Raw genomic sequence first — 11,739 nt, forward strand, 5'->3', positions numbered from 1 at the left:
ATCAAGAAAACATAAACCTAAATGTGTTTTTTTATTTATTTCTCTTTGTTTTTTTCTTTCTTTATGGCTTTACTTGTTACTTTTAACTCTCTTTTTAAACTTCTAAATGAAAATTTTGGTTCATTTGTGTTGTAACTCTATTACCGAATTCCAAAATTGCAAACAAATAAACAAAAACAAAACAACTTGTAAATAAAAACAAACAAAAAATGCCTGCCTGCACCTAAACCCAAACCAAACCAAAAAAAAAGTTGGCAACATCCGTTTAAGTAATAGTGCCGAGTCTGTACAATATCCAGCTAGAAGACCCTCAACACGACGCATACTCTTAGGTGCCAATATACCACGACAATATCCTTTACGTTCTTCCTTAAGGCGTCACAAGGAAAAACAAAAGGGTACCAACAATGGCGGCTCTACTAACAACAGCTCAAGACCCAAATCCACAGGAGCTACTGCACACAGCTCAACAACAAATGCTAGTGCTGCAATTGGAGGACTAGGAGGAGGTGGCAGTTTCTTAAGCAACTCTAATTCCGAAGGTCTTGCATCGACCAGCAATGAATGTTGTGCCATGGAATCGTCTATAACTTTTAAGCCTCCTAGACTATAAATTTCCTTAAATTAGTATTATTTGTATATAAATAGAATTTAATATTTTTTTAAATACTTTTTTTTTATAAAAAAAAAAACTAATTTAGTTTGAAGAAGAAAAATATATATAAAAGTCTGATTTTTAAGTTTTATTTAAAAAAAAAATTAAATACTTAATTAATAATGTTTAATCTAACATTTATTTTGTTTTATTATTCCGTTTGTTTATTTGTTTAAAAATATTACATAAATTGCCAAACATTTTTAAAAATAACCCATAAATTTGTGACAAAAGAAACTCACAGCTAAACAGGCAGCTAATTCTGAAAAGAAATCATCAAAACATTTATATTTTTACGTTATTTTAAGGAAACAAGATCACGTTATTTCGGTTCATATCATTATCATTAACTTTGGCTAAAATTGTTATTAAAAATCTTATAAATTTCTTTAATTTAAAAACAAATAGATCTTGGTATGAGAACGAAAGCATTTTAATATAAAAATGAAAATGGAAGGAGGTTCAATTCTTGTTTAACGCATTTTGTTTTTAGAATAGAAGGAAGAAGGACCATGTATTTTTTACTTTAAACAGTGTAATCGTTTCAAAAACAGATTGCAGTAAAAGACACACTTGACTACTTTTCTGATAATGTTACAAATTTGATTAATTTATTGTTATACAAAGCCAAGTACTAAAATACTGCAAGGATATGTTTTGGGAACCGAAAGACCAGTTCTTTTTTTAAAGTTTCTTGAAAAATATGTATGAAAGTAACAAAACACTGTAGAGTTTCGTATAAGGATTGCAAGGTCCATAACCTCTTTTAATTTTTTGTACCTACTCAAATAATTTAGTTAATAACTCATTCTAAATAATAGTTTTTCATTGAGATCTATTTGTTTTATAAATTTTAAAATATTTACTTTTTTAAATAACAATTATAAATGTTTAGTTAATGTTTTATGTAAAAAAATATTAAACATTTTCTTTTTTTAACTTATAATTTTGTTATTTTTTTCATTTTTTCCAACTTTAGATTTCTCTAAGCTAAAATATCTGTAAACAAAACAATCGTTAAATTATAAATAAAAATTCCAAAAAAATTATAAACCAAACAAGAAAACAAATTCTTAAAGGAACAACTATTCCAAGTAAAATAGCATTTATTTCAATTATTTATTTTTTATACACATAAAATTTATTAAAAAAAAAACAAAAACAACCTCGTTTAAACGTAATATTATTAAAACATATTATTACTCTTGAAAAAAAAAAACAAAAACAAAAAAGAAAACAAGTTAAATTTAAAAGTAATAAAAAGAAAACGATATTAAATGTTGTCTATGTCTAAAATAAATTTAAAGAAATTAAAAAAAGAAAAACAATTTTATAAATGTTGTTATTCCTTAAAACCAAATTTAATTTTTTTAATTTTTTATATGTCTTATAAAAAAAAATATAAATGGTTCCAAAATTTTACCTTCAAACATATTTATAACTTAAGTAAATTTAAAAACAAAAGAGAAAAAAACACAAAATTTAACACCAAATATTTATAAAACAAAATTAGTTTATAAATGAAAAAAATATTAAAAAATTAGTAAAACAGAAAAAAATACTACCTAATTTAGTTTTTAATTAAATTTTTTATGCTACCTATATTCCTTATTCTCTTAAAAACCCCCCGTTTAAAGGAAAAAAAAAACTTTAATTTATATAAAAAAAGGGTTGTTTATATTGTATTATATTATTTTGTTTTAATTAATATTAATTATTAATAAATATGCTAGTTTTTTATATAAACATAGTTTATTTTAGTTTTTTTGTAAACATATTTTTCTAAACATTCATCATTAAATTTATAGAAAAAAGAAAGTTTAAAACATCGTATAATATCTATAATATTTATATTTTATTATAATATTATATAAAAATGTAAAACAGCAAATTAATTTTAGTAAACATATAATTAAATTATTAAAAACTATATGACAGGAAAAGAAAACCAACTCTTTAAACATAAAAAATGAACAAAATATAAATGTTAGTAATGAAAAAAAAAAAACAAAAACAAAAATGAAATAAATTTATGAAAATTATTGCTGTTGGAATTGTTTACTGGGTTTTTTAAATAGTTAACTCTACAGGTTATAGTTTCTAAAACTGAATCTTGTTTCAGCACAAATCAACACTTCAGGCATAAAATGAGCTTCTTCGAAAAAATCTGCAGATAATCTCTAAATTTATGAAGTTGAGAGGAAGTTCTGTTATACTTTCAACTCTATATCACAGTTGTACTATTCCTAGAGGGTTGTAAAGATCACAAATGCACCAATAAATAATACTAGAGCGATTAATGGATAAGAAAAGTTAGAAAAATGTTTATAACAATTTACAAATGTTAAAGCAGCAAAAATGTTTAGTGGGACCCCAATATCTAGTAACCAAAGTAACTAGTTCCCATGATAATTGGATGTTCTCTCCGGAGCTACCAGTGTCATATTCGGGCATAACTTGTCAAACGAACGAACGATGTTTTAAGCGTAAGTTTTTCCCAGAATCCTTTTTATCGGCCACTGTTGAACTGTTACATTAATAACAACCATGGTGTCTAAAGGCGCCTTTTTCATATCATCCTATTTACCAAACAATTATGGAATTTCCATCTGATAGGTACAAAATCTTAGCTAAAGGCTTTTGCCTTATGTCATCCTACTGACAAAGGCAATCATGGAATTTCTAACGGACATGTAGAAAAACATATGTGCAGGATACATTGGAATGTTATTTGCATATGCCAAATGTTGGCTATATTTATAAGAAGGTCACTAAATCAAGCTTGGGAGCCCATAGCAGACATTTAATGGAAGGATCACCGTCTACACAGATAATGAGTAGTCTATGACCGTCTATGACAAGAAAAGTTAAACAAAACAAAATCAGTGATGCAAACTGTAAATGTCATTTACTTTGTTTACATTTGTATAATTAACAATTTTATTGAAGTTTTCTTTTAAATTTTTGTTAATTTGACATAAATCTCATAAATTTGTAATAAAATTAATAATTTTTTTAATAAATGTTGAGTTTAACGAAAGATTTTTATAATTTATTTATTAAAAATAAAAAACGCTAAAGAGATTTATTAATAGAACAAGTTGCAACACTGTTGTAAATAAAGAAAACAAAACAACAGGAAGTGGAAAAAACAACATTAAAGTAAAATTGTTTTGTAAAAACAAATTTTACTGTATTGATTTATAATAAAACTTTTATTAATGTTTTCTTTAGTTTTAACTCTCAAATAAAAAGGAACAGAAAAACTAATAAACAGAAGAAACTGCATTACCGTAATTTTGTTTTTGCTAAAAAGTTTGGCGAAACTTAATCAATGTTGTAAACTTTCAATAATATTTTATTGATACTTTTTTGTTTAATCAATTTTATTAAAATTTTCTGTCAGTTTTTTTATCTTTTAGCTAAATTTCACTTGAAGCATAATAAAATTGTTTATTTTAATAGAATTTATTTTAAAAATTTATTTTAAAGTAAGATTTTCAAAATTTATAAAATAAGAATTTAAAACGATTAAAACTTTCATTTACATGACAATTTGCAACACTTTTTTTTAACAAACAAAACAAAAAATTGCGTGAAATGCCAAAGAAAAAGCAGCAAATAGTGGGAATTTGCCAGCAGAGACATGCGCCGATTCGGCTTAAGCCGACTAAGCCTAGCCGCCGAACAAAATGTCAAAGCCGCCGCCGCCGAAAATTTTTCAGCTTAATACGGCTTGAAAATTTCGCCATATTTTGTACAATTTACAGAACACTTACGCTAAATTTATGGAATTTTACAATATAAAATTAATTTGTTTTCATTTAAGCAAGTTTTCTTTTATCTAATAATAAGCCGCTCTTTGAAATTTGGCCGGTGTAGAACTTTGCTCAACGTTCGATGTATATGCTTCGCCTCAGATATTTTCGTGTTTTACGCGCCTAATTCGAGTAGCTGCTTTGACTTCAAACCAGCTTCGTTGACGTCAACGGAGCTACACCTTTTTACATTGCTGGTATGTCATACCGATTGAGAAGAAAAGTTTATTTTTTTCAATACAATACTTTTAATTGTTGCAGATCTGCCACCACTGAATGCACCCAAGGCGAGTCAAGTGAAGAAAAAATAATCAACTGATTGAATAACACCACCTTATTTGAAATCGCCTTGATAATACCTTGGCAATACTACTTTACATTAACAGTTGATAGATTGTGTATTAAATAGAGAGAACAGCAACCCAGGGTTTCGGAGTTGTTTTCGGAGAGAATTGTGATCGCTCTCTCATTGAGAGAAGAAAAGTTTATTTCGCTGCTTTTACTTCAAACACAAAGTGTTTGTAGCACTTTGCTACGAAAAATACATTGCTGTTTGACAAACCAAAGTTTCCTAAGTCGTCAAACCAATGTATTTAAATGGGACATCAAACAAAATCTGTTTGAAGGAAAAATTCTGCAATTTTTTGCGCGCAGTTGCATGTTTTCGCGCCAATTTTTAGCAAATTCTTCTTTTATCATCTTGTGCATTTTACATACATTTTGAGTTTGTAACAAACGCAGAACGTGTTAAATTTGGAAGTTATTTTGAATTCTTTTAAAAAAATTATAAAATATATATAATTTGGAAATAACATTAATTGTTTATTGAAGAGTATAAAAGTATTTTTAGTATTTTACTAAAAATATTGATAGATTTGGCCTGTTGTTTGTGAGATCTAGAAGAATATTAAAAAATGTAAGTACATTACATGTTAAATAATTAATTATTTGTCTCTTATGTCGTGGAAGAAGTCCCACTCTCTTGGAGAGTGCCAATTGTATATGTCCTCCTAGGAGCACATGCCAATGTTGAAATAAATTGTCACCCCCTAGGGTGTGGTGGTCGGTCGGCTAGTGGTGACATGGTATATTATCACCTAGAGGCAATGGACGGACGCTGATTGCCGTATCCCTGGTGGGGTTATCCTTGGGATACATACTTATTATTATACCATTATTATTATAATAGAGCGCGATGTCTGTCTGGTGTGCCTTTCAGTGAAGCTCTTGTTGTCTCCAAACACTATGGTGGCCGAATATTTACAAGAAACAATTGTTAAGCCGTCTTTTATACAAATTTATAGCTTTGTAGAGAATGTCTTCACGGACCTAGAGGATATAACCTGGCTAGGTATGTAGATGTTGTTTGGGCAAAATATTGGTACTAACCATTGTGGGCTTTATGTCGATCCCTTATAGTTGTCACACTATACCAAATAAGCATTCTTGCTGGAATTAAAGTTTAAAACAAGTTTAATTCCAGTCAAACATTAAAATTTCAAGTGTTGAAATTCACTTTCATTACACTTAGGAACCGAAACCTACATTTATGAAAAATAAAATTTTGAGGATCGGTCCGCCAATATAACCCTCTTACAGAAAATCAGTTTATAGCTAATACATCATTCCAAAAGTTATCATTATGATAGATTTATGGTAGAATTAAAAAAAATACTTTAAATTATAGAGAACTTTGTCCATAATTGACCCAATTCCACATTTAAGTCTCTAATCCGAAAATCACGGTGACGTTCTTATTAATCTAATGATCAAAGTCCATACATATATATATGTATATGACCATTTCCGAAATTTGCTTTTTTACGACAAATGATTTGCCGAATATATGTAACTCTCCTTACTTATTTTAATCATAAAGAAATTACCGCTAAAATAGGAATAGTCCGCCTTTAGAGTTGCGGGTTTTCATACACTCTAATAATGTTTTCAAAGTGAAACTTTTGGAATATTTTTCAATCTCTTTGTGATCCCTTTAAATGATGTTGTTCTGGAAGAACTTTAACATCCATGTAAACATTTGGGGTAATGAATTGGGGGACTACCAATGAGGGGATTTTGAAGCTCCGTAAGGCCGCAAATTGTTTGTATGGACAAACGATGTTCGTCGTTCATTTGCAATCGTGCGGGACTTCTACAAAATAGTTGGACAATTACCATAATGTTCAAAAAAGAACACTGTGGTGTTAGTTGGCCATATGTTTGTTTAGCCGGAAGAATATTTTTAGTAGACGAGTAATTTTCTGTAAGATTTTGAGGCTTCGTAAGGCCGCATATTGTTTGTACGGACAAACGATGTTTCTTCGGTTATTTGCGAAATGCAATCGTGCGGGATTTTTACAAACTAATTAAACAATTACTATAACGTTGAAAAAAGAAAAAGGAATGTGATCTTAATTGACGATATGTTAGCCGGAAGAACGTTTTTGGTAGAAGTGGTGTTGCAAAGTAATTTCTTGTTGTATTTCGAGGCTCGTAAGGCAGCAAATTGTTTGTACGGACAAACGATGTTATTATAGTTTCAACACCTCTGTATAGATAGCAAAAGTTTACAGAAGAATAATGCCATAATGAAGAAGCAGCGCAATCAAAGGAGTATTCCCATATCATATGGAGTTTTAGGTAAGTTTAAAATTTTGTATATTATTATTTTGTTTAGTGGAAATTCTCAGAAGTTTGGTCATAAAAAAACTAAACTATATCTAACTTATGTAAAAAAAAAACTATTATTTAGTTTGGGGTCTTAAGGGATTTGAAGAATTAGTTTATTAAAATAAATATTTATTACATTATAAAAATAATGCATTGATTAGTGTTTACATAAAATATTATAGTATTTTAGTATGTTAGGCGTTTAAAAAATATACTTTTAAATTTTCTTAAACAAAATATAAATTAAAATTAGTAAATACTACAATAAAAGACGCACATCCTAACTAATTTGCAATATATAGTATTTCATTGTGGGTCCATAACTCTTCTCGCTTTTTTAACACTACGGCCCAGCGGAGCACACTTTAAAACATCAGTATGCAAAATGTAAATAATGTTGTAGCAAATATTCCCTAAAATTCTTAAAAAGCTAAATATGTTAATACTATATGTATAATTTATAACATTTAAATAGAGTTTTGAGTTAGCTGAGTTAAATTAGGAAAATATGAATCATGTTAGAGGGAAAGAGGGAGTGAATTGTTGAATCTGTGTAACCGTTTTGTTTGCTTGTTATGTGAGCAGTGAACACAATCTATAAAAGAGAAATTTTTGAATAAATAAATGTTATTTTTCCTATGGGTTAATATTTTACCTACAGTATTATTTCTGGTTTTGTGGTTTAAGTAGTATAGTCCTTTATTATTAGCTTGTTTTGTAAATTGGTCCTTAATTATACAGATTCTTATCTACCAATATGCCATTTTCTATAAGAAAACTTTCCACATCAGAGGCAAAGAAATCATCCGATAAATCATCGGTTACTCGAACAAAATTGCCTATAACTGCCTGAGCTTTATAAACCAATAAAGCAGGCAAACCCTTAGTGCGGAAATCTCTACTCATGCCTGCCACCGAACTGCAGATTTTGGCAAATTTTACTGTTGGATATTCACTAGCCAAGGTGTCCAGACATTTATTTAAAGTGCCGCAGGCGGTAACATTACGATCATAGATGTGTATTATAACGGTAGTATGTTTATTTTCCTTTTCCACGCAATTGAGAAACTCCTCATGAGAGGTGAGATTAAGTACTTTGCCAAATTGTTGGCTGTGGCCACATTGACGCAACATTTCGGCCATTCTTTGTTTTTGAAATTGTTGCAAAAAGTCTTCAGACATTAATTCAGCCAATTCTGCATCTAGTTCTTCTTGTTTCTTACGCTCCTCTTCCTCTTGGGCAGTGGCCGTGGTCATGGTTAGTTTTTTGGCCATTTCTATGCGCTGCTTTTCACTTTCTTCACGTAGTTCGGCTTGCAGCTTTTTAAATTTTTGCCAGTCTTCTACCACACCCTTGGGACCGGTATTAGTGGAACCCTGACTGCGATAGCCACCAGCAGGAGCTGGTGGACAAACATCTGGATCTACAAAACCTTGTGGTCCCTGTTTGCAAGCTGCTCCTTTGCTGGAGCCCTCCTCGCCATCTTCACAGTCTTCTGGTTCACCCTCATCACTACTGCAGTAGTATTCCAGCTTTTCTCCCATTAATTTATCTTCCAAAGTAGCCATAGTCGAAGTTTTTCAATAAAATTTGTAACTAATTTAATTAACAAGTTGTTTTTAGCACAATTAACCACAGAATGAAGATTTTTTTTTCTCTAATCAGTCAAAAAATGCAAGAAAATGTAAACACTAATAAAAAACAGAGTTGTTAAAATGTCAAAAGAAAATGTAAACAACAGTACAACCCTGTAGTTGTTAGTTAAATAAATGGTAATGTTATTGAGGTTTGTGTCTAGACTAAAAACAGAGAGTATTGCCATGTTTGATACATAAAAAAAAACGGTTAAATTTAAAATTTTCGTTATAAAGTTAACCTTTTTTTAAATTTTTATATTATGGGTATTACGTATAATTTCAAATACTTGTCTTAAATTATCGGGTATTTTAAAGGCTTTAATGCGCAGTTCTAGGCTATTAAAATCTGATTTTTCCAGCTAAAATATATAAAATGAAGAAAAATATTATACTGAAGATTTAGATCAAATTAAACTAGCTTTACCTCATCACATGAATCCGTACAGGAGGGATCATCTAAAGCCAAACGTTCGGCAAAGGCTACTAGACCACACCAACTGCGAAAATTTATTAACTGTTCAGATTCTTTTAATTCCTCATATTTGATGAGATCCAAAACTCTTTTGATATTCTCTTCAGTGCCATAAAATTCCAAAACATCTTCTAAAGCTTGATATAGAAACTTAATATTCATATAACGCTCTTGATAATCCGGCAAAGGAAAACTTATTTCAGTTTCTGCTGTTAAAGCTGGCGGCGGGTCTTGTTGCTCTAGCGAAGTTTTAAGATATTTTAGAAATATTCTTTTATAGATTTGTTTGCGTTGCCGTGAAACCCAAACATATTGGCTTAAGTAATGAAAGACAGACATTTCTAGGGAAGAAAAGGAACAATTATTATTTGCTAGCTTTGTTTTAATGGAAGACCTCTCTCTTACTTTCCACCGATTTCAAATCCATGGGCACATCAAATCTGGTGGCTGATTTGGAAAATTTGCGTGGCATTTTTTCGCAAATCATATTTAACTTTTCCAGTTCTTTTATCACCTCATTGTGGTCTTTAGGTTTCAGGGGTAAATATTTATAGGCCTCCCGATAGGCTCTATTAAGCTGTCAATAGAGAAATTGTTAATTAAAGGCAAAATTTGATGTTAAATGGTGATATAAAGGTCTCTGAACCACTTACATATCTATCAAATGTATTTTCTATAAGATCTACATCCAATTTAATTTTTAAAGCCTGAAAAGCTTCATCCGTCAAAAAGCTGCCTTTTAATAAAACCTCCTCACTGGCTCGTTTATCTTGGCTGGGCAAAAGATTAGCAGCATTTGGTATCAAACTAGGTCTAGTACTAGGATTTAAGGAGTCAGGACCCAAAGCTGCCACTTGTGTCTCAGGATCTTGACTCAAATGAAAAGTAGTGGCGGTAGCTAAACGAAAGAAGAGACTTCATAACACTGCCAAATATACATATATAAACCAGTTTTGAACCTACCCGCTACCGTCTTAATCTTCTTACGCCGTTTACCCCTTCTAATATCTTCATCTGCAAAGTCTTGATCATTTATACAAGTGTGTATCACCTTTTTCGCTTCCTCTGTTGCTGCTTCGCCACCCTCTTCTGGTATAGTGGCAGTGGCCAAAGACGACTTGGGCCTTTGCTGCTCTTCTGATTTCTGTTTTCTACCCTTTTTCTCCTCTATAGCCCCTGCACTACGTGTCTTTTGATCACTGTCTGCAAAACCGCCACCACTCGATAAATCCGAACAGGGTTTCCAGTATAAAGTCTCTTGTGAGTGTGATCTTCTTAAATCCAAAATAATTTTCTTACGTTTAATCATATCATTATTACCTAATTCGGGGGTAATACAACGGCGATTGTTTAGAAAAGAACCGGCACTGGTTCTTGTATGTATGCTGGTCACAGTGGGTGTGGGCGTTAAGGGTCTTGAGTCGGTATCGGTATAGCGGCGAAATAAATCTTCTGGTATGTTATCTGGAGGCTCATTGGGGGAGCTGGGCTTTTCTGTGAGAGCCGCTTGTATTTGCTGGATATTTTTACCCTCTACGGACTGTGTATATAACAGTTTTTGATTGATTTTTTGTAAATTTTTTTATGAAAACTTACCAATGATTGTTTACATTGACTGATGATTTGTTTAACTTCTGCCGGTGCCGGATGATTGCACAAAACCGAACAGCCCTTGGCAAAGGGATTATAAAGGCCCCCAAATGGCCTTAAGGATAAAGCCATGGGTAGAGCCTCAAAGTTTTGCGGCAAATTGTTATTATGGGATTTCTGTAATTTGCAAAATATTTGTTAGTTTTCGTTTATTTCGAAATTTGGAAAATGTTTTACTTTTGCCAAATATCTTCGGGTCTTTTTGGGTGTGGGCACCAAACCGGTTCTACTGGTGACACTCATGGTAATAGTGTTTCCTTAAGTGGCTGAAAATAATGTGAATACAAGGGGCTGCAAGTGAGACTAATGTATGGATTAAAAAGAAACAAACTTTGGTTGCTAGGGTCACAAAATGGGTCTCAAAGTTGTTTCTAAGATACTTCCTAGTTACAAAAAGTGTATACAAATCAGTGGTCGGCTTAAAGAGAACATAACGCATGTAGGTCTAGGATCTAAACAAATAATTTTTAGTTCTGTGCGAGAAAATTTTGATAGAAATAAACATAATGGAAGACTCCATATAAAATGCAAACTAAAAAACTGTTCAATTCAATTACAAGATTTTCTTTTCAAGATCATTGCGCTGTAGTGTGTGGTAGCTGGCTAGTGGTTGTTATAGACGCACAAAACAATTCCTTGCCTATCAGTCTGATTGTCTGTCTACAAATATGTAAATTTAAATGTAAATTCTTTTGTGCTACAAACAAAATTTATTTGCAATGATCTATTTGTTAGTTGAGTTTAGTTGACTTGAGTGAGATTAATTAAACAGGCAAATGATAATGCATCGTTGCTTGCCTTTTCTCCTATACAAGTTTTATACATGATGGCCAATA

The 11,739-nt window shown here is 30.9% G+C and overlaps 3 protein-coding genes across 6 annotated transcripts in view; 1 reads left to right on the forward strand and 2 right to left on the reverse strand.

The window, feature by feature from the left end:
• Positions 1–1,826, forward strand: part of LOC119606111 (rho GTPase-activating protein 20) — a 33,645-nt gene extending 31,819 nt beyond the window's left edge. Inside the window, exon 7 of one of the 3 annotated variants that reach the window (XM_037959499.1) lies at positions 252–1,826. In XM_037959499.1, the coding sequence (XP_037815427.1) occupies positions 252–613 (362 nt within the window). In that variant the 3' untranslated portion in view covers positions 614–1,826. The remainder of the gene's footprint in view (positions 1–251) is intronic. The other 2 variants (XM_037959505.1, XM_037959514.1) reach the window with 2 other exon arrangements.
• A 5,394-nt stretch (positions 1,827–7,220) lies between these two features.
• Positions 7,221–8,824, reverse strand: LOC119606671 (phosducin-like protein). Of its 2 annotated transcripts, none has more exons than XM_037960226.1 (2): positions 7,803–8,824; positions 7,221–7,738 (listed from the first exon to the last, which is right to left on the reverse strand). In XM_037960226.1, exon 1 carries the CDS (start codon positions 8,710–8,712, stop codon positions 7,873–7,875), a length of 840 nt encoding a protein of 279 aa, XP_037816154.1. In that variant the 5' UTR covers positions 8,713–8,824; the 3' UTR covers positions 7,221–7,738; positions 7,803–7,872. The 2 variants fall into 2 exon arrangements, with proteins under 2 accessions (XP_037816154.1, XP_037816155.1); XM_037960227.1 differs by having other exon boundaries at positions 7,799–8,824.
• Positions 8,825–9,026: 202 nt separating this feature from the next.
• Positions 9,027–11,146, reverse strand: LOC119606475. Its single transcript, XM_037960006.1, has 7 exons — positions 11,081–11,146; positions 10,850–11,020; positions 10,217–10,793; positions 9,907–10,151; positions 9,659–9,830; positions 9,206–9,594; positions 9,027–9,140 (listed from the first exon to the last, which is right to left on the reverse strand). Exons 1-7 carry the CDS (start codon positions 11,144–11,146, stop codon positions 9,027–9,029), a joined length of 1,734 nt encoding a protein of 577 aa, XP_037815934.1.
• Between the last annotated feature and the right edge of the window lie 593 nt (positions 11,147–11,739).

The sequence above is a fragment of the Lucilia sericata genome, unplaced genomic scaffold (assembly GCF_015586225.1).
Source record: "Lucilia sericata isolate MDLA Ls3-8-SP2 unplaced genomic scaffold, ASM1558622v1 Contig000017F_arrow, whole genome shotgun sequence".
Taxonomy (NCBI): domain Eukaryota; kingdom Metazoa; phylum Arthropoda; class Insecta; order Diptera; family Calliphoridae; genus Lucilia; species Lucilia sericata.